The sequence below is a fragment of the Patella vulgata genome, chromosome 7, assembly GCF_932274485.2.
Source record: "Patella vulgata chromosome 7, xgPatVulg1.2, whole genome shotgun sequence".
Taxonomy (NCBI): Eukaryota; Metazoa; Mollusca; class Gastropoda; family Patellidae; genus Patella; species Patella vulgata.
In genome coordinates this window covers 24622211-24645633 of record NC_065885.2, presented here as the reverse complement: position 1 = coordinate 24645633, position 23423 = coordinate 24622211, and the positions used below count along the sequence as shown (strand labels likewise).

The following is a 23423-nucleotide window of genomic DNA, read 5'->3' as shown; positions in this document are numbered from 1 at the left end:
GTGGTGTGGTCCTTCTGCACTTACTAGTATGTATCGGGATTTAAAAAGATTAAAACTTACTACTTGTTTTTATTTCAGATGACGGTCATATTGGACTAACATTGTGTAAGAAATGCTGTACTGAGATTCATCAAATACATAAATCATCTCACAGCGACCATTTTTATTCTCTACCAGTTCTAACAAAAGAAACTTCTTCCTGAATATATTTTACTCGGGGCTTTAAGACGAATGAATGCCTGGCAATCTGGGTCATTTTAATAAAAATTTTTTACAAGGATTGTCAATGACCTCTCAAATGAAGTAAAGAAATAGTTAGAGAAACAATTGTGGTATTGGTCAAACCCTACACAGTTTTATAGTCCTTGTAACTGGTAAATATAACTGTTGTACTTTGTGTCCTTTTGAAGGTCTGGAAGGAGTCGGTTAGGGGGCTCTACATCTCCAGTTTGTCGTTCATTTCTAGAGTTTTACGTCCACTTCCAACTAGGGTGATACCACTTCCAACTAGGGTGATATCGTAGACAAGCTTTTCTTTTCTATGTTGTTGTTCTTTGTGTTTAACGTCCACTTCCAACAAAGTTTTTTTTATTTTCATTCACTTAGCGCAGACCTGCAGCCAATAGGCAGATTTAGCTCTTGCATAATGTATGTTTAAGCTAACAGAATTTATTCACGTTTTTGGGGGTTCAAACTGACACGCAATTCCATAGAAGTTCAGCTTTAACATGCCAATTTTCTAATATTTGTGTATAATGTCAACCTTCAATTTGGTATTAGTACCCAATTAACGAATTAAAGCCAAAATATGAAATTGTGCTAGAAGTAGAAGCTAGATGGCAAAGCCCATAGCCACAGCACAACGCGTAGTACTATAATCTGTCATTGTTCATCCAAATAAGCCTTCCACCCACATTTTCCTTGTAATGCCACAGGAACAAGTTTTAGTTGGATTGTCACTATACATTCGACTTTTATTGATTTTATCATCCTGCACTGTAACCTCTTTTTACACAGTTTACTGCCCTGTGAAACAAAGCAACAAGACAACTTGATTTGTGAAGTCCAAAAAGTTTTTTTCAGGAAGTTGTCAGTCCAATTTCGATTGGCATTTAAGGGTTTGATATTGTATATGAATGCTAACAGTAAAATTAAAATCACTATTTACATTATTTATTTACAAAATGTAAAATACAATGTTCTCAATACTTTGTTGTCCAAAACAATAAGAAAAAATCTTATTATAACATAAAGATGATAATTTTAGTTCAGATAACCCCTGAGGAAGGCAAGTTGAAATAATATTAATTCAGACTTCATTTCATACTAATTAAACTGAAAGTAGGAATGTACTGGTACCTATTTAATCACATAAAGAGGATTAATGAGTATCTTTCTCAGATTCTAATTTATTCAGTATATTTATTAACACATTTATTCAAAACTAGACATTGTGTTAATAAACTTAATAGAATTCAAAAGAACTACTACCACAACATAATTTAATCAAGAATATTTTTCTTATCTTTGCATCAGGATAATTCAGTCTTTTGATATAGGTTTAATAATCAACTGGTTAAAAAAAAAAAAAAAATCGTTTTACTGGCTCTATAATTGTCTATACAAATAGTGTAATAACTTATGTTAAAATATACATAAAATAATTCAGAACAAATTGACATAGTTAATAGATCTGGACCAATCTATAACATGTAAATAAATCAAACTTTCAGTGGCCTTTAATTCTCCTCTTATACCACTTTCATAATTCATGATTATGCCATGTTATGCTAATTTGCCTCACATAAAACAAATTATATTTGTTAAATATAAGGTTTTCTGATGATGATGAAATAATATGCTATATGTATGAATATATCGCTGGGCTATTTTTTTTATCACAGTCATTTTTTTTTTTAATAGTTCTGACATGATTTTGGACATGATTTTGCACCGTTACCCATTTCATATAAAATTATTATCTAGAATGAGCAAACATCATCGTCTATATTTGTCATATCTGTCTCTAGTAGGGCTCCGATGACCGTTTCGCTGTTTTCTAGAATATCTATCTGGACTGTAACCATATCGGGCTTTTTCTTTATGATATCTTTTTGCCTTATAACGATCTGGAGATGGGGAAAATGAGCGACTACGACTCCTTGAAACCACGTGTCGTTTCTTTTTATGTGTATGTTTGTCTTTATGATAATGATGACTAGGTGATCTTCTTTCTTTTTTCAGTTTTCTGGGAGACTTATTTTTACGTCTTGGACTTCGCGTAAAACTGTTACTAGATGAGCGGCTCCTGAAAAAGATAATTTTAAAGTATGATTAATGATATTGCAGATGACATGCAGATGAACTGTTGGATGAGATGAATATAAATTATATGAAAATGTGCAACAAACACATTACATAAATAACATTTTTCTTGGGAGGCTTGAGGAGGGTCCTCAGATTTCTTTGCAATATTTAATATCATCTCCCTAATGGCACACAATTCTAATGTGGTTGTTTTGCTTTGCTTCGTAGTTATATGATTTGTTTTATTGCTGTGTGTTGGGAGGAGATCTCACACTGTTTATTATTATTAATTGTAAATATATATATAGTAATATCTGTATTATAATTAAACAAACCTTGATCTACTTCTGTGTCTAGGGGAATCAGTTCCTTCACTATCTGATCGATGACGTTTTTTACCATTGCGATGATTTTTATCACTGAAAAATAGAAGAGGATTGTATTTAAATATCATTCAGTCTAAGCCATCAGATTTTTAAAGTTTTAGTCTATTTAGATAGCTTTTGATGACAATTTGGCCTGGACATTGGCCTTTCAACCTACTCATTGAATTCCAAACATCGGGGATTCTTCCTAAAAAGTCTCGGACAATCAACTACTGGGTCCCAAAATGGGTAATGGACTTTACCCATTTTACATGTAATATTGCCCCAGCTTTCTTTGAAAGGTGTGGGACACCAAAAAATTATTGGGAGTGTGTATCATAATTAGAGATAACAGACTGCAGTGGATATAAAAGAATAGTACCTGTCCGAATGTGGTTCATCCTCCATTCTTACACGTTTCATACCAGGTATAATATTTACAGATGGACTAACATTTTTAGGTGAATCTGAAAAATATAAAACAATATAAAAACAAGGGGCCAAATATCTAGATATTAATTAATTTTTTTGTTCTGTGTTTAAAACAAAGTTCCTTAAACTATCCATTAAATTGTATTAAATCATGTACTTACTTTGTCTAGACTGACTATTTGGTGTACCATAATCTGAGGTAAGACCTTTAGCTTTCAACTTCGCCTCCACTTGAAGTTTCTTAGCTTTATCAACTACTCTTTCTAATTCTTCATAATTTGGCTATAATGAGAAAAAGTATCAAAATGATCCACGTTTTTCTATTCAATCGAGGTTTACTGTCCATTCAACACAAAACAGGTCAATTCAGGACTATGTGGTCTTGAACAGTGGGAGGACACAGAAAATCCAATAAGTTGGGTAGGTTATCCTATTCCTTGTTACATATAAGTTTGGGATCGAAACCACATGACTCAACTCAATGACAGACCTTGTGATTGAAAGTGCACACCTATCCCCACCCCCACAAATCAGAAATGATAAAAGAACTCACCTTTTTTCTAGAATATAAGTATAATAATGTTAAACAGATCTGTTGTATTTCCTCTTCATCAACTTGGAATAATCCAAACCAAGATGGATTGATAGGCAAGGCAATCTGAAGTATACAAAAAAAAAAAGGTTCAATGGGTTCAAATAAATACAAGAAATAATTCAATGTGGCCTCAGAACACTATCATTGTAATTAAGACAGGACACCTAACTATATTTGTGTTGTGTTATAGAGAAAGAGAAATGGGTTTAAATGTCAACAACACAAACTAGGTCATTTTGGGACCAAGATGGTTTAATTTTACTTCAGCAATGTCTTTAGCAGTGGGAGGAAAGCTGAGGCCCCAGAGAAAATCTTTAGGTTGGACAGGAGATCCTACTTCTTGTTCCATACAAACTGGGTCTCAAAACTACATCACTTGATTAAATGATAGACCTTATGATCTAAAGTGTGCACTCGAATACCCCACCCACCGGTTATAGGCTATAATAAAGTTAACTTACCTGTAATTGTCTAGCAGCTAGATATATACAAGCACATGCGATTGTTTCAGGATGGTATCTTACAAATACATCTGTTCTAAAGCTATCATTCATATAATTCCTACAATAACAAAATATTACATCTCACCACATAAAATATGACAATACACATGACACAAATCAAATATAGACAATAGTACTTCGAACATGGCATCTCTCTAGCAAATTCAAAGGTTTCATTTTATTTTGAAGACCAATTTCTGGAATTCTTAGAATGGGTATCTCTGCCCATCTTACAAGAAACGAAAGAGAATAAAAGAATGGATGGAAAAGAGAATATTTCCAATATACGTTACCTTGTTGCTTGCATACTTTATATAAACAAGATCAAATACATTTATCTCTGGTGGTCAATTATCAAGCTACCTCTGGTACTCACTGACTGGTCAACAACAATCCTTCTTTTACCCACGACTCTGCAACTCACTTGATTAATAAACTGGAAAATTAGGCAACTAACTTATTAATTTTAACAGTTAATTTCCACCTTTATATCTTATATCAATTAGATTATCAGAAATTTACTTTGATATCTTTACCATTAATTTAAATTATTGTCACTATTTATCTTATAAATTTTTTGATTTGTCATTTTTATGAACCCGCACAATCTGATGTGCTTTACACTACACAACACTTTGTCTGTACTATCACCATTTTCACAGTAACGAACACATGATCTTGATGACATCTGATTGGATGATAAGACGTGCAGATATGGACCAGTCAGGTGAGCATGTCGGTGGCAGGTAACCAATTTCAGAGATTCACATTTTGAAGACATTATGGTTTCAAGGACTTTACCCTCCTAGGCTGGGGTAAGCAAAAAAGGAAAAATATGTTAATAATTACACATGACACAGTATAAAGTAAATTGTGATGTGAATTAGATTAGAACTATAAAATTGATCAAGACCATTATTAAGTCGGAATAAAGAGATGCCATGTTAGAAACCTACTACCTTTGTAATATCTTACCTATTTTTTGAAAATTAACCTTTCTAGATCAGAATGCTTGTTTGTTATTTACCCATAAAAGCAAATGTCTACAAAGCACAACAAAAGCTTATGTAGAAAATGACACATATCACTAAATATGCCTGGCAGTGTAAATTTTCTTATTATGATAAACTGCTGTAAAGCCCTGAACTCAGATTCGTTCGTCTCAGTTCTTTGCACATTTTTTTTAAGTCAATAAAACAGCAGGTAATGTTTACCCGTCACGTGAGTAAAAACACACGCTATGCAGCTTCAAATGAACACGGCCAATAATCTTTTCACACAAATGTGAACTTATCAACTTTTTATCAGCTAAAATTATTAATACAAATATTACTCACCAGGCACATTGGACTAATCGTTTATTTTGTTGACATTCTAACACTTGTAAAAACATGACAATTATCTGCAATATAGGAAGATATATATTGAAATACCATATTTATGCAGAGAGCCATTTATATTCATTTGTTTTATAAATATTTTCCTGGATCAAAAGCATATAATTACATGTAAATTAGAATGATAATTTACACTACTTAATATTAAGGACAAAAGTTGATCAAATACCTTATGTGGGTGTTTTACATGTACACAAAATCCCAATTCCTTTAAGATTCGTCTTTCTCCCTTTATAACTTGATTTTTTAGATTTATGTAGTTTTGGTCTAGAATTAATGGATGTATTGTCCTGAAATTAGTCAAAATGAAGATGTTACAGAAACCCACGGAGTCACAATATACAAAAGTCAATTGTAAGACCACACATACAATTGTAGATGCAGTTTGGTTATATTTATTAACAAGCCAGTACTGTTAGGAAGTGAAAAATAAAATGGTTGTTTATCTGTAAGTTAAACAATTTAGGTCAATTTTTTTTTCATATGGGAAGTGTATGAAATTACCGGGAAAGTTTCTTTTACACACGGTTTCCCAGTTCCTGTTGTATTGCAATGAACAATGCCACAAAAGCTTCAACATTGTGATATATTACAATTTGATTGATCCAGATCCATATCATGTAAAATACAGTGATTTTAACACATTTAGAATGGTTCTATTTATAGGACTGCTATATTGCTGTGGTCATGTTTTAGACTAAACCTTAGTCATTTATGTCTCATTTCATTAAATAAATCTTATGAAATATTTTGAAGACAAATTCATTGAAACTAATTATTTGAAAGGTTTTAAGATTTTGTTCTTTAATTCCAAGTTGGTTACTTTGCTACTCATGCCACAGATGTTTTTAACATTTGGAACACATGGTCAGAGGATTTTAAGTTAAAAATTCACCATTGTAATAGAAACATTTCATAGCTGGTTGTCTTACATTATGATCATACCACAGACCAGGAAATCTGTACGCAGTCATCACAGCCACCTTGGATTTGTGATGTCATACCAATCATCCTACTTGATTTGGCAGAGAATTGAACTTTTTTCGAAGAGCGTCACACCACAGCAATCAACAACAAGATTAACGCTTGGGTCCTAGTTCCTGGTCCAAAAACTATACAACTATGTGGTAACCATGTTCCAAGCTTGTAAAATTTACACCAACGAAACAGCTAGGGCCATTGTCAGTTTAATTATCATACCCGCAAGTAATTAAGTAACCCAGATTTCAAACTACTGTATTTAGTTATCAAAATGAATTAGTGAATATTGGTTAACATTTGAGAACTGTTTTAAATGGTATTTTTGAACTAACAAATGATTTTACTGAAGAAACCATGGGAATACAACAAACATGTGGTGACAAATTGTCTACCCAGATCCTGGCTACATGGAGTATGTTACTCTAAAGTAAACAAGAAAAATCCTTAATAAAACATAGTAACAGGGTTAGGATCATTATAAAACGACATGAATTAGACACAGAAATCAATGACTGAAATACTTTCCATTAATACAAGCCTTAAAATAAAGTAGTTAAAAGTTCTGAATCCATTCATGGGATAAATTTATCTATTTATTCCTACAGTATTCTTACTAATAATCAAATAATTGATTAGAACTAATATTGCTCAGATAAAAATTTTTATATTTAATTTGTATAATGCTTTTATACAGAATACTGTTTCTAAGAATTCAACATCAGAAAAAGCCTTTGCAAATATCATATTTCCCATTACGTTAATTTGTCAATCAAATTCCTATACCATGCTGTTCGGTCTGAATTGGACACTTTATCACATGACCGATCCTTTTCAACTTAGTCAATAAAAGTAAATAATCTGAACATACAGCTAGAAATATATTATATATTCAGGTTATATACATACAAAACAAATTACTGGGATTCAGAGTTCAGAGTATCTGTGACACTTTACCTAGATCATTCTTCACATTATGTTTATAAAAAATAAACTTTTATATAATATATAATTTCTAATATCATAATCTGTCTTATCAGCATGGTAATATTTGATTATCTTCATGAAATTGAATATGCCAGCAGTTTAAAGGTAGACAAAAGAGTAACTGACTCCCATCATGCATTTTCCATCTCTATCCAAAATCATCAATTCCCTCTTCTTCCAATATCTCTGGTATGTTAAGACTGGTTGCTCTTGATATTCTTTCGTTTTTTTTTTTTTTTTTCATTTTACCATTGCTTTATTTTCCAAAGCTGGTATATCTGTTTGATTCACAAGTCTTCATTTATACTTTTTCACATACTATGAGGCTAAAATATAAATCTATTCACAATAATTGAACAGGATATGATCAATTCGTCAAATTATGTGCTTAACCATGATTAAAACAAGTGAAAGTTAAGTATCACATTAATCTGTGCCATCAAGTTTGAGTATTGGATAAATATAAACCTATCCGTAATTCATACTTGCATGTCTCCTCGTGTATTCTGTACAGTTACTATACTGTGTATAAAGCGTTACATGTGACCATCTGTGCACAAATTGATTGGAAACATTTTTGGAAGACTAGGATAGAATTGTTGTACAAATTAATGACTCAAGGTACAAATCTACACCTTGAAGGATATAATCATTAAGTGGCATTTAGCGATCGGAAACACATTAATTGATAAGAGGATACTTGTTGAAACATCGTGCGTTTAGAATAAAACTAGTGATTGTATCCCATAAAAACTGTGTTCTGTTATTGAAGGATATAGTCATGTTCATATTAGGGGGTACAAGGGCATTATTTACCATTGTAAAACATAACCACACAACACAAACCATCTTTACACACCCATGAGTATTTCATAACACTGTAAACAACTGTGAGAACGTTATCACACTAATCACTGTAAACCCACCGACTACTTTATCAGACTACTCAATGTAAAATACTGGGTAATTCCTCATACTACTCTCACTGTAAACCACTGACTAGTCCTGGTAGTAGGGTAGGGCTTAATGTCATCTTCAACCTAGGGTGATATCACAGACAAACTGAGAAGTCACTGAGCAAATGAAAACATCAGCCACAGAATCAAATCATTGAATATTTACTTTATCATACAATGGTTTATAGTTACATACTAGTAATTAGGTGGTATGCCACATGTGTAAAAAGGGACACCTAGAACGATACACATCAGGATTGGTTGAGTTTCGTGTATTCAAAAGAGGGGTATTAGAATTAGTCAAGCTTTCAAACCAGAAGAACATGTTTACAGCCATACCCACCAGTTAATCAATGACTGCTGTTACAAACCACTTTTTAGACTGAATAGAAGTTTTGATAACAAATTATAGCATATATTTTCATCAGATGACTTCATGAGGATGAAATTATATTAGCTTTGGCTGGTTTTCAAATCCATTATATTTTGCACTCAAATTAAAATATTGTTTAAACCATTAAGCGAACAGCATCAGATTTAAAAGTCCCTTTCTCTAAATTGATTTCTCAGTGAAATTTTAAGTGGCTGGTTCAGAATAAAAGTTATATGCTTAAATTACTCCACCTCATTCTTCTTGTTGGTCAAGACTTCTCAAACATAAATAGATCAAAATAAAAGTTTTTCACAAATTAACATGTTGAAAATATTAACAGTTAATAATGTAACATTCTGACTAAAATTTACTGACTTTTATTTAGAAAATATTGGTTTAATTTAAAGTAATTATCATATGACATGCTGTATTTGATAATCTTCAACCACAATCACATCAATTGCTTATGTAAATTTTTAACAAAGCCATCAAATCTGTCAGCTGAGTTATCATTTTATTACAAAATTGAGACTATTAAAAATGAATACTGTCAACCATCACAGAGATTGATTTTTCATGAATCAGAACTAAATTAATACCAATTACACTAATAAATAATTTCAATTATATATATATATCAAACTTAGAGTAAGGCTGCAAATAAATTGTCACAGAAGTTAAAACAACAATATTTATTAAAGAAATACCTAACAGCACTGGCTTTTAAAATAACAGAACCAAACCAAACCTTTTAATACAAACCATAATATGTTGGTGACGTATGGAATGAAGGTGGGGTTTTAGATTTAGATTCTAACTTCCTTCACCTCACTATCCAATCATTAAGTCACAACTGTATGTGTGGTCCCCATCCAATAGCTGTGATTGTGAAAAAAAAAAAGAAAAAAATGTTAGGCCTGAACTATTATAAGATTTAAAAAACAACAAATAAAATTTGTATACATAACTGAACAATACTACAACAGATGTACAGTTTATCAAAGGAGTACATGTAATTTTGATTCATATCCTAGTGGATGAAAGTCATATCAATGACCGTTCTATGTTGGAGTGAAGAATGTTTTTTTTCATGTACAGGTCACTCTCAATCTTTGCCAAAAGAAGAGTTAGAGACTAAACATTCTAAGGACACTTTTAAATTAATCTATCACTTCAGCTTGCTAAAAAGAACAAGTGTATGCTCTTTAAGTCTATCTCAGTTTTTAATTCAACATAATCTTAAACCTATGAAGTTTGAAGAAAAAAAATATTAATCACAAATTTTATGAAAATAAATTACATTTCATTATCAGAATGAAAAAATTGAAAAACTGATTCTTACCTGCCACTTCTGACTTGTTTAACATGATGAAAAACATTTACAACATCTCGAATTCTACGTGGACATTCTTCAATTTTTGAGGCAAGGTTTGTACATGCCATTGCCACAACCTGGGAACATAACAAATTTTACAAATTATCCAGCTCTCAAACTATATCCAACAGGACCTGTATTATTATACTGTACCACAGGCATGTACCATTTACTTTTAAAATTGAAATAAAAAAACCCTAATAGTCTAGCCCAGTTCCAATCTGTTTTACAGAGAATTACGAGTCTAGTAAAAATATCTCTGTCAAAGATGACTGCCGTCACAGCACGCGGCGTCAATCATTGGCTGAACGGCATGTGCATTGTTTACAAAAGACATTACTGCTTCGGGCTGAATGCTGTCTTTTAGTCATTTTAATACCCATTTACACTAAATAGGAAATAATTTTTACCGACAAATACGTCAAACGCCTTTATTTATTTTTCTAATACATAAAAAAAATGTTATAGAATTTAATTTGTCGCAGGAAAAAAGTTAATATTTCTTGCTCATTAAGTCGCATCAATGTCATCCTTATCAGTGACTGTAGCGGCCATGCGAAAATTCACTGCTGATCAGTGTGGCCCAGTTCTGGCTCTGGGTTGACATAAAATATCCACACTCAAGCATCCAAATAGGTTGATTAATAATGTCAAAACTGTGGACCAATATAATTTTATGGGGAGATTGAGTTATGAATTTCCTTAATGATCTGGAAGGTATGTTTAGTTAAGTATGCAGAGGTATTAAGTGCAATCTGCTCAGTAGCCTTATCTGAATCGGATTTGCTTTTATTTATTTACATTCAAGAATTTTTAAAATCCTTGTACAGTATTTTTTTCAATTTGGCCTTCAACGTGGTACATTTATATTCATGTTAAATAATCTGGGATATGATTTGTTTAGGTTGCTTTAATTAAGCACACATTGGCTCATTGGGGGCATTTCAAATCAAAGCTTTGAGCTTAATCCTGTCTGGGGTATTGAAATTTCAGTTGAGGAAATAATTCAATCTAATGTGAATTGAACCCATTAAAGTCGGTAATCAAATTGACTTTGTTAAACCAATTAAACAGTGTCATTAGTGTTTCATGTTTACAAAAACATCATTGTTTCATAAACAGGAAGTCCTGATTATCACGATTATAAAACGTTCTTGTGACGTCATAAAAAGAGAACAAGGTTACTCACCTCCATGTTGTGTTTCACAAATGACTTTGAGTAATAAAACCTCTGAAAAATAACTTGACCTGTAGCCATTGCGACCTGCAAAACAGAACCAAATTATGGAATAATAAAATAGAATTAAAATTTTAAATATTCTGTCTTAAAAAAAAAACACGCTGGATAAATCTGAAAAAGATATCAATTGAGCATGTGATCACAAATAAAAATGGCGTCAGGGTTAGTTCCTACCTGAGGAAGTTTTAGGAGGATGCCTGCTGTCTGAATAAGTTCACACCCCAGAAATCGAAGATCTATTTCAGTATCTAAATCTAAACCATCTTGCATCGACGGTGTTGTTGATAACTTTTCTGGTGGAATAAGGACATTATCTAAGGTTAAAATAACCTTACTAAAATCCTTCACAGAAAGAGGATCCACCGGAGTCTCCGCCATTGCTTCTTCTCTGAAACTTAACTAGAATTGTATTGCTGCGCCTTATCTAGGTCAGGGTTTATTTTTGTACAAATACTGTTAATACCATGTTAAGGCATTGAACCTTAAATGTAGTTTAAGGTTTTCTAAAAAAATGTTGACTTTCTTATTAAAATATAGTTGTAAATGTTCACTTTACACGGCACTATTTGATCCTGCGGGTAGTTGTGAATAGTAATTTGGGAAATATTTCGACCTTCACCTAACTGAAACCGGTTGCAATGATATACGCATTCGAGTAATGGAAACTGATTTCAAACGGGATTCAGTTCACCACGTTGGAACAAAGAATGATAACTCTAATTTACTAAGTGTGCTAAAATCGACAAATTTATTGTTATGACACCTCATCAATATATATTTTTTTATCTATCACTAGATCAATAAGAGATAGATTTAATCGATATAGATCTACGCCACATAAGCAAATTCTCATTCAGGTGATCTTCTTTACTGTGAAACTGTACAAGAACTCATGAGGGCATAGTCTTGAGACCGAAGAGGAATTGACAGATGATTGAAGATTCTTCTACTTCTAGTTCTACCAAAATTTGTTTATAAAACTTTTACTTACAAACAACCGGTCTAGCAGTTTGTATGGTTGAATTACTAAATTTTATATTGATGCATCTCTCTGTCGTCCTGAGTAGACATGGGGAAAATTTAAACCCGGAATAGACAAGCAATGATCGTATCATAAGGAAAGAGGGATTGCAAGAGATAAGGTTTTATACAAGTTCAAACTGCAACCTGTATTCTGTATGGTTTGTCATGCAGAACTTGCAACAAAACAGAAAGGAATGTTACATTTAGAAGACAGTCCCATATTGCATTGAATAAGCGAAAGATCGTCTAAAAAGGAAAAGACAATCGCAATCTACTGTTACAAAATTTGGTTGTGAACTGTGTATAAAATTGAGTTTTATACCTTAGGAGAATGAAAATTCTTCTTCAAGAATCAATTTCCAAAATGCATAAAGTTCTAACATTCCATTACCTTTTTATTTCGGTTTGTGTTTTATTTATTATAAAATTAACATATTGTAAGCCACTGACATTTAAGAAAGACCTTGGAGATTCTCAGCTTACACTTGATAAATTAAAACCTCAGGATCACTTAGATGCCTTAAAAATGGAACATGATGGACACATTAACAGGGAGTATCATAAAGAGCTATTTTTAGGAAATCATGAAGATATAGAAAAAGATGCTCAAAATGCAGATTCAAAATTAAAAGACGTATTTTTCAGGTAAATCTCAATTTTTGTTAATATGTGTGGGTTCGATACAAAAAATGTTCTTGGTCCTAAAACGTCTTATTGATTATTCCATTAAAATAGTTTCATTTTCATTCAATACATACTTTTAGCTCTGGGTTAACATATGGTCCCAGTCATCCCACCTATCTCATTTATGTTTGTATTGTTTCTCACAGGGTTGATGGTGATAAAGATGAATTTTTAACAGAAGCAGAACTGGAAAGTTGGATCAAACTAAAAATGGAAGAACATTTCGATGAAGCTCTACAAGAAAATGATGAAATATTTGAACATTTAGATCCAGACAAAAATGGTGAAATATTTTTTCTGTCACTGTAGCCTGTACATTTATAGAAATGTATACTAAAAATAAATGAAATGGAGTTTACTGTTCTACCTTTCTACATTGACTTAGCTACTAAAGACAAGCATACATGTACATGTATAACACATAGTGTGGTACATGTATGACGAAAACTTTGCCCTGACAGTTATTTTGAATTCCAACTGTCAAGTGTTCTTTTACATGCACGCCAATATGTACATAGGGCCTGGGTTTTCCTTACTATCCTAAAAACTAGACACCGTTCCTTGTCAGGCCCTCTATTCTGCTCCACTTACATGTACTAGGGGGAACCAAACAGGAAATTCCTAAGGAAATTTCTCAGCCAACATGAGGAAAAACCCCGATTCATCCAGGTTAGCTTTGTTTATTATCGTAACAGTGGTACTTGACAATCGATACTATATTTTCAAAACTTCAAAAACATCAATATATTCATTTTTGATTTTCTTTTTTTGAACTATTATTATTAAGAACAGCAAGCTCTTTATCTTAATTTTACAGAAAGTGAAAAACTGAGTATGATGTAATGATTGCTGTATTTATAAGTATGTCAATTTGATTTTATACGCTCACATTGAAAGATGGTTGTATATTGTCGTCACCCCGTCTGTCTGTCAGTCCATCGTCCACACCACAGTTGAGGCTAAAGTTAATATCCGATTGACTTCAAATTTATTGATTTTCATTGATTTCCAATAATTATTCCAAGAGTCATTGCCCTTTCCTCTTTCAAAAATCTTGTTGAAAATCTGGGGACTGAAGTTATCCAATTGACTTTAAATTTATACACATGGTTAAGGTCATGAGACAAAAAAATCTTTTGTGTTTCGATAATTACTGTCAGAGTTATGGTCCTTGATCATTTTGAAAAATCTTGTGGACACCCTAGAAACCAAAGTTATCATCCGATTGACTTTAAATTTATACACAGTGAGAAGGTGTATTGATTTTCAACCATTTCTGATGAACAGCTAAATTCATGATGTCTGATAATTACTCAACAGGTTGTAACTCGTAATCAGATTTTAGTGTGTTGTAAATGTTTGCATATTACCGACAACAAAAAATATGCAACAACCCTTGTTAGCTGCTCTGAGTGTATGTTTTGTTGCCTGGCAACCCTATCTTAATAATGTATAAATTATTTTTATTTTAGGAAAAATCCATTGGAAAGAATATTATGTTCATTTTCTATTAGCAATGAATATAGCTGAAGATATAGCCAGAAAACATGTAAATGATTATGATCAAATTGAACTTGATTCAAATGGTTAGTATACAGTATGTCCCCCATCTGGACTTGCACCTGTATGATCATTCTGAATATCAGTAAATACCAAAATCAGTGTATTCCTTGGGTTGCTCAAAATTTATATTTTTGTATCTTTCATTCAGTAGTACTAGTTAGTAGTACATCGCTCTCAAGTGATGGCTTTAGTCTGTTGGAGGGATGCCATGGCTAGGCCATATAAATGGTGCTCTTTAAATTATAATACGGTCTGTCATCAAATCGTTGATGCAAGTGTTGTGATTTAGATGCTTGTTTTTCCTAAAGCTAAACAGCTCTGTGTGCAAGTGTTAGTCCCGAATAGCGATAGTGGTTGCATAGAATGCTGATTTTACTATTCAGATATTGTACATGTACATGCTGTTCTAATATTTGATCCAATTTAAATGATCAATCTTTGGATTGTTTTGGTGTATTTTCAGATTTCTAGACCTTGTAAACCAATATATTTTCCTACAGATCTGTCTGTTTATTTTAGAATTTTTGTTAAAGTCGCTGATCATCATTCCGATAATTGACTAAATTGTTTATTTAACATTTAATTAAGAAAAACAAATAAAAATATCAATGGTAGATAATGTTGACTTGTGATGACTGTATTCTATATATCGTCTGGAGTGGATGACAAATCTTTGCAAATTTTCAATTTATCATATCGTTGTAAATACTGAATGGAACTGAACCCTTTTTGGACTGATATTCCTATTAGATATTCACCTTTCTCAATATTGTAGTTTGCATCCCTCAAATCACATTCAGAGACTATGATTAATATATCATAATTCATGGGATTTAAGAATAATTATCAAACTCTATTGATTGAAACCTAATAATGAATACTACAAAAATTTAAACAAATTGTCTTGGAAAACTATTTCAGTTCAAATATTTGTTAAACATCATTACCCCACCCCCTTCTTTTCCAATCTAACAACTTATTGTTTCATATTACAGCAAAAGAAGATTTGATTCGCTATAAATTCAGATGGACAGATGCTGATGAAGATCCTGCTGATAATGAACTAACAAAACTGGAATTTCTGGCGTTCCGTCATCCTGAACAGGCTCCTAAAACATTAAATAATATGGTGTCTAGTATTATTAGTACTTTAGGTATATATTATTTTCTGTTATGTACATGTATAATTTATTATAATTGTAAACTTGATGGTTTTCATCTCTATAAAAGGAAAATATGTTTTTAGAAACATATTAAACAGTGTCTCGTTAACTCATCACCATTATAACAACTGCCACCATAACATACTGTTTTATGTGCTGAGTATCAAATAACTACACAGCAGGCGAGTTACGTATACCTTAAACAAATTGGTATACATACATGTATATTTTAAAAGTAATTGGTTAGGGCAGGTGTATAGTTCAGTCGCTAAACGTGTATAGTTCAGTCGCCAAACGCAATATTTCGAGTGAACCTGGAAATTGTATACAAAGATTTTTTTATGATTGATTTTAGTAGCCTAGTGTGTCCTGATAGGCATGTATGTGGTGTTATCATATCACTCATATGCTCCTATTTCCAGAAATATATAGTTTGTCTCTAGATATAGTATAGTTAATTTTACTATCATCTAATCACCCTACAACATAATGAACGATTTCAGTCTACCCCTTGACCCCAAAAACATACATTCAGATAGCAAAATTATCATTCTAGACTAAATACTATGGACGTTATAGGAGATTATTTGAAATGGGGGCCATCTTGGATGTCATCTTGACTTTCTCCAAACGCTCAAGGGTGACTGAGGTTTACCCGGCAGATTCTGAAAGAGGTCAACCTAGGCTACTAAAATCAATTGTAAAAAAAAACTTTGTACAGTATACAATTTCCAGATTCAGCCATAGTTCTGTCGGACTAGTATAATAATATTTGAAGATGATACTTTTGTACACTGAGTTATGTACGATCTTGTCAATTGTGCTGTTACATGATACATTTGTTTATCTTCTAGATCTTAATGATGATCATATATTAACTGAAGAAGAGTTTACAGCTTTACCACCAGGGGAAGTAGAAGAACAGGATCAACGTGATTTAGATCAACAATGGCAGGCTGAACGAAAGAAAGAATTTCAACTTGGTGTAGATACAAATCATGATGGAAAAGCCACAGAGGAAGAACTCAAGGTCAGAAATGTATTTTATTTTTACAAAAGAAAATGACATGGAATAAGGTTTAAAGTCCTACTTTTCTGCTCCATCCTTGTTAATAAAGATGGGCATATGTCATGCATGCTATGAGGGAAATTTTACCCAGACAGCCTCACTACTGCCTACTCTTATTTCTAACTGTTCTTTACATGTTCGACTAGATGTTGTTCCTTGCCAGGCCCTCTATTCTGCATCATAGATAATTATGAGGAATCCACATTGGAAAATCTTTAGGGAATTTCTCAAGCCAATACCAGGATCGAACCTGGGACCTTTAAGAAAGAATTCACTACGCACAAACATTAAACATCACAATTGAATGGTTTTGTAAAAACTCTACTACATTTTTGATTAGAATAAGTGCCTTTTGAAACAAGAATCCTAAAATGGTTTATTTGTTTTTTTTTCAGAGATATCTTGACCCTAAAAATCCATTTCAAGCAGTTATGGAAGCAAGGAATCTGATAAATTTAATTGATGTGGATAAAGATAAGAAATTATCATTAACAGAAATCATGAATAGAAAAGACATCTTTTTATCTAGTAAAATTTGTGATTTTGCTCGAAACTTACATGATGAATTTTAGGTCATTTATTTTTTTTCTTTACCATGAGAAAGTATTGTAAAATTTATAATAATGATGTTAACTTGTTTAACAGTCTATTTTTGTAAATACTGAATATATAAAGAAAATCATTTATAAAAGAGGTTTTGTATAAATTGAATGACTTATTCTAAAGGTTTGGAATTTGGTGTATTTTTGAGAAAAACATCTTTAGAAATTCATCTGAAATTAAACTTCAGTTGAATGTAAAATATTTGTTAATAGATTTGGTATGCAATTTAATAGTAGCCTAGATCAAAAGTGTGCCATAGATATGCATGTTTTTTTTTTAAATGCCTACATTGAAATGTCGTCGCCCCCCCCCCCGGCTTCCAGAATTGCTTGTGGACACTCTGCTCTAGAGGCTAAAGTTAATAGCCGATTGACTTTAAGGTCACGATACAAAGAAGCCCCTTGATTTTCACCGATTTCCGATAATTACTGCCACAGTTATGGCCTTTGATCACTTTGAAAAATCTTGTAGACGCTCTAGAGGTTAAAGTTATTACCTGATTGACTTTAAATTTATACACAGTGTTTAAGGTCATGAGACGATGAAGCCTATTGATTTTCAACGATTTCTGATAATTACTGCCAGAGTTATGACCCTTGATCCCTTTGAAAAATCCTGTAGACGGTCTAGAGGCTATCCAATTGACTTTAAATTTATACATAGTGTTTAAGGTCATGAAACGAAGAAGCCCCTTGATTTTCACCGATTTCCGATAATTAATGCCAGAGTTATGGCCCTTGATCTTGTGGATGCTTTAGAGACCATAGTTATCATCTGATTGATTTTATATTTATACAGTTTAAGGTCTTGAGACGAACAATTGATTTTCAATGATTTTTGATAACTTGAACAACTAAATCCATGACATTAAATGTTTTGCAAAGTAAACATTAGCATGGCCCAAACAAATTCTAATGATTTTCTGATAATTACTTAATGTGTTGTTACTCTTAATCAGATTTTAATGTATTATAAATGTTTCATTACCGACAAAAGTAAAAAATATGCGACAACTCTTGTTGACTGCCCAGATGATTTAGCTGCTGTGGGCGTATATTTCGTTGTCTGGCAACCTATCTTAACAACATATTGTATGTATTATTAAACATTTATGTGCAAGTAAGACTAACTGAAATCAACATGCTAAAAGCATTTACAATAGCATAGTATTGCCAAGTTGGTGCATTTTCATATTGCCTGCATGGTTGTGGAAATTATGTACTGTAAGAATATACATAGTTTACTGTCTCATTCCATATTTATTTCTGAAACTATAGCTTTTGATAATGTAACATTTTCATGTCAGCCAAACCATTCTAATTTTTAGTTTTTTGGGAGTTATGATACATAAATAGGCACTGGAGTCTTGTAAACAATGTTTCTTTGATATTTCAAAACTGAAAAATTTGGCACCAAAGGCTTTTCAGAAAAGTAACCAAGTAGATTTTTTATTCAAGAATGAAATTTTTAGTCGATGTGCCCAAAGTACGAATATTTAAATTGGTGTTGACTTATTTTATAAATAACAAGGAGATCTGAGTTTTATAATTACTTCCATAATCCTTGTATTATATGCACCAGATAGTTTTACACTAAAATAAAATTTCGGGAATGTTTTTATATATGTAGTAGGTTTTATAATGTTTGTATGTATTAATGTTATGTTATGTTATTTATAAAAAGTTTGCTTTTTGTTAGATTTTGGTTACAATATAATATGGTTTCTGTGAGAAAGGGTTTGATTTTTTTTAAAAATGAAATACACATCATCGGTCCACGGACAAAATACTTTGTACTTTTTTTTGGAAATCCATGATTGTAAAGAAATTTATGTTTTTACAAGATGTTGATTGTGATCCTGATATTTGGTGAAATTGTATATACAATTCATTCAATACACGCCTCACACTCTCAGAAATCCATGCACACCTCACCATAACGGACCATATCATTAGCTAATCTCCCACATCTAGCAGAACATGGTTTATTTGATTTTATTGGAGTAAAGACAGTGTGATAGGAGGGAGATTTTGTCTGGACTGCAGCACAATAGTCTACTCTTATTTCAAATTCCAACTGTCAAGGGTTATTTCAAAACGCCGACGCATACACAGGACCTCATTTTTTTTGTCTCATCCAAGTTGTCCTTGCCAGACCCTCCATCCTGCAACATAAAACATAATTTGAACTACAATGTATAATAAACGAATGCTAAAGGATCTGTTTTATTAATATTGGTCATTAAACAAAGAATGTCTGAAAATTACAGGGATATTAATGGAAGAATAAAAGTTTATAGAACATATGAAATGAATGAAATGAAATGGGGTTTAACGTCCTACTGTTCTGCTCCTAACCTGGGCTAATGAAGACGGGCATACGCCATACAGTGTGCTATGAGGGAAATTTTGCCCGGACAGCGGCACTACGGCCTACTCTTATATCGAATTCCAACTGCCAAGGGATCTTTTACGTGCACGCCAATGTGAGAACATATGAAAGTTATGGTATCTGTGCGACTGATTAAATTGTATTAAAGTCACATGTATTTATTTCTGTGTTCTTAAAATTTTAAAAATATTTATTATAACTACCAACAATTCACAATTTTATTATTATTAATGTTCAGGTTTTAATTTTAAAGTCACAAGTCAGAGGTTATATTTTAATGTAAAGATCGTTGTAATTAGAAAAATCTGAGTATAAAAAGATGTTCATTAAAATTGTACACAAGAAATCAACACGTTTTTCTAAGAGATAAAGATGACGAATCAATGAAAACCAATGTAAAATGATTGTAACTTAGTTAGAATATTCAGATTTATGTACCAGAATGTTTTCTAATAAAGAGATTATGCATGATCTTACATGTAAATTCTATATTTAATCTTTATTCTGTTGTGGCTTTAACGTTTCACCAGAAGATGTTTATTGTATATCCTTAACCAATATACCATTTATATTAATTTTAACAATACAGATAAACTTTATACGTTAAATATTATTTTTTTATCATAAGTTCATGTTATAGTGTTTTTAATTGAGCTGTATATAAGGCACATCAGAGTGTGTTTGTGATGTTTTTCACAGGGTATAATACAAACTCGGTTCATTTACATGGTATTTAAAAATAAATATGGTTATATATATATATATATATATATATACACACTTGTTTGTTGTTTTATCAAATTGATTATATGGGATGAAGATGAACAGATCATGTATCAGTAAATAAAATAGAAGTCACTTGACTCAGTTGGGCGAAATAGGTTTCCCACCCACTCTTATCGCAGCATTAGCTGGGGTCCTTGATAAAATCCAAGGAAAAGGGGGTCCACGAAAAAAAAGATAGCCAAGTAAAATTCAGTATGAAATTGTTAGTATTTGGTCAGTTGAATGCTTGTAGTTGATTTCATAGGCCTGAGACTGACTAAAATCGACTGCGTTGTCAATATGTATATGACCATTTACTGGTCATTGGGCATGCCACAGCTGTTAATGTGATTCTTGGGGTGTAAGAAGCCTTTGTTATTGTGGTTTCAGCAGTTCTACGCGCTAAAGGGACAAGCAAATGTGTTGAATTATGGTATATGTTTGACTTGTGAAGTGTTTATATTTTCAGACCTGAAAGGAACTAGCAAGTGAATTAATACATTCTTAATATTGCGATGAATTGATTTTGCTGGAAGATATAATTTATATACCTGCAAGTTCTTGAGACTGTGATAAATAGTTTGACTTTACAAGAAACAGTGCCATGAACAGAGTGACCAAGTAGACAATTGGTAAACATTTACACAGGAATCTCACTGAAATGTGGTTTACAATAAGTTGAAAACAAAATTGTTTCTAGAGAGTTTTATGAGGTGAACAAGTACCATAACTCTTGAAATAATTAATAGAAATTGTTTGAGATTCAATGAACTTCATTTCACTAATCTGAATAATACATATAAATTTCAGACTAATCACTAGATAAATTTTGTCATAGAGTGTTCACAAGATCGATGGCAATGACTCTTGAAGTTATTATAAGATATTGAAATTCAATAGTCTTTTTCATCTCACTAATGTAAATAAAGTTTTTAAAAGATCAGATGATAAATGTAGTTTGTAGAGTGTTCACAAGACATTTTGGATGACAGGCAGGGGCAACAGCAATATATATCTCCATGTCGGTGTATAAAAGTATGTAGTGATTAGTAAAAACTAAGCTCAAAAATTAGAAATAACCTGATGTTCAAATCTGTTTAATGAGATATTTGTCAAGAACATCACAGTCTATAAAGTTGACAATGAATATATTACAATAGTTAATATAAACAGTTCATTTTATAAAAATCAGATCTACATGAATTCATATACTTTGAAATTTAATGGCCAGTTTACAGTAATCAGATGTTTAATGTACAAATAGAACAAGTATATATTGGAAAGTCTGCTGGCAATTTATATTGTTAACATCATAATATCAAAACATATAAATAAGTATTTACAAATTAAATCAGCATATATCAAGTCTTTCGCTAGAAAATTGACCCCTAGCTCCAGAAAGCCTGTGAGGATTATGGGATCACAACTTTTTTTTTTTTACTTAAAAAATGTTATAACTTATTAAGTAATATTAAGCCATCTGAAGGGCTGTGGTCCAACACTCAAACAAATTAAGTGGCTTCTGGTGTCAATAGTGTTTAATATAATTTAATTTACAATTATAATGAACCTAATTACTGCATGAATAAAGTAATGAGAAACATGTAATATATATATATAATGATAACAGTTATAATGTTATTCTGTAGCCATAGATCGAGATGAATTACGTGTTCCTAGTGATGTTCTACCATTTCGTGTTTTTCGAGTTGAACTGGGTTTGGGTGAAAAAATTTCATCAATATTTTCATCTCCTGATCCTGCAAATCAAATAAAAGTTGATATAAAATAGTGTATCATTCCAGCATGCAACTATTTAATCTAGTTGCTTATTAAATGATCTTTTAACAATGCTGTACAGCCATCCTTGATCTTTTTGTACAGACATGTTCTTTGATATCTAGAAATGAAATGACTGAGCTAATGAAGACGGGTATATGCCATGTAGTTTGCTATAAGGGAAATACTCCACAGATAGCAGTGCTACAGCCTACTCTTATATTAAACTCAAACTGGCATGCCAATGTGTACATGTGACCCCGGTTTTTCATCCCATCTGAATGACTAGACAGCTGTAAAGGGGACAGACCCTGGAAAAGCCAGAGGAACTTTCCCGGCCAACACCGTGAGTGTATCCAGGACCTCCAGACTAGTAAGCTAGCGTCGTTTCACGGAGTCATCAAACTCCCATTTGATATCTAGAACACACTAAAACCATTTATTTTGAATATTCTATCTTCAAATATTCGAATAATGGGATTACTGTATCAAATTATAGAAGTTAACATTACCTTTATTATCAACATCAAATAATTCCACATCGCTCTCTTCGTCCGAACTAAAAGATACTTTAGGTTTGGGTTTTCTACCCTTTGTTCTAGTTTTTCTACCATCTATAGGGCTATCTATATCATCTTTATTTTCTTTACCACCTCTACGTCGACCTGTCAAATACATCAAAATTGTAATCAAATCAAAAACATATGAATTAATCAGGTTAGTCGACACATGTCACTGTATAGAAATAGACATGACTAACTTTAGATCACCTTTAGAACAACAATATTTGGGTAGGACTAGGAGGAGTAAGGTGAAAGTACATGTTGGTTTCATAGGCATTCATTTCTGGCAAACAAATTTAACTATAAAGACCA

The 23423-nt window shown here is 32.1% G+C and overlaps 3 protein-coding genes across 6 annotated transcripts in view; 1 reads left to right on the top strand and 2 right to left on the bottom strand.

Moving 5' to 3' along the window:
• Positions 1-1157: 1157 nt before the first annotated feature.
• Positions 1158-11921, bottom strand: LOC126828569 (cyclin-L1). Of its 2 annotated transcripts, XM_050558417.2 has the most exons (11): positions 11683-11916; positions 11458-11532; positions 10236-10345; positions 5769-5889; positions 5540-5604; positions 4161-4260; positions 3658-3762; positions 3266-3386; positions 3055-3139; positions 2643-2726; positions 1158-2308 (listed from the first exon to the last, which is right to left on the bottom strand). In XM_050558417.2, exons 1-11 carry the CDS (start codon positions 11884-11886, stop codon positions 1999-2001), a joined length of 1380 nt encoding a protein of 459 aa, XP_050414374.1. In that variant the 5' UTR covers positions 11887-11916; the 3' UTR covers positions 1158-1998. The 2 variants fall into 2 exon arrangements, with proteins under 2 accessions (XP_050414374.1, XP_050414375.1); XM_050558418.2 differs by lacking the exons at positions 1158-2308; positions 2643-2726; positions 3055-3139; ... (1 more) ...; positions 3658-3762; positions 4161-4260 and having other exon boundaries at positions 5536-5604; positions 11683-11921.
• A 131-nt stretch (positions 11922-12052) lies between these two features.
• Positions 12053-20772, top strand: LOC126828570 (45 kDa calcium-binding protein). Its single transcript, XM_050558419.1, has 6 exons — positions 12053-13176; positions 13362-13498; positions 14688-14801; positions 15774-15932; positions 16796-16971; positions 17406-20772. Exons 1-6 carry the CDS (start codon positions 12863-12865, stop codon positions 17580-17582), a joined length of 1077 nt encoding a protein of 358 aa, XP_050414376.1. The 5' UTR covers positions 12053-12862; the 3' UTR covers positions 17583-20772.
• Positions 20773-21899: 1127 nt separating this feature from the next.
• Positions 21900-23423, bottom strand: part of LOC126828571 (condensin complex subunit 1) — a 31889-nt gene continuing 30365 nt past the window's right edge. For all 3 annotated transcript variants that reach the window (XM_050558420.2, XM_056102463.1, XM_056102462.1), the window contains exons 33-34: positions 23061-23213; positions 21900-22529 (exon numbers count right to left, since the gene is read on the bottom strand). In XM_050558420.2, the coding sequence (XP_050414377.1) occupies positions 22408-22529; positions 23061-23213 (275 nt within the window). In that variant the 3' untranslated portion in view covers positions 21900-22407. The remainder of the gene's footprint in view (positions 22530-23060; positions 23214-23423) is intronic.

Bases quoted from the DNA above. Each gene is read 5' to 3' on its own strand.
- LOC126828570 (XM_050558419.1), top strand. From the start codon at position 12,863: ATGAAAATTCTTCTTCAAGAATCAATTTCCAAAATGCATAAAGTTCTA. The intron at 13,177-13,361 runs GTAAATCTCAAT...TGTTTCTCACAG, and splicing joins TTAAAAGACGTATTTTTCAG to GGTTGATGGTGATAAAGATG. The intron at 14,802-15,773 runs GTTAGTATACAG...TTCATATTACAG, and splicing joins AATTGAACTTGATTCAAATG to CAAAAGAAGATTTGATTCGC.
- LOC126828569 (XM_050558417.2), bottom strand. From the start codon at position 11,886: ATGGCGGAGACTCCGGTGGATCCTCTTTCTGTGAAGGATTTTAGTAAG. The intron at 3,387-3,657 runs GTGAGTTCTTTT...TTCTCATTATAG, and splicing joins ACTTATATTCTAGAAAAAAG to CCAAATTATGAAGAATTAGA. The intron at 2,309-2,642 runs GTTTGTTTAATT...TATCTTTTTCAG, and splicing joins AGACACAGAAGTAGATCAAG to GAGCCGCTCATCTAGTAACA.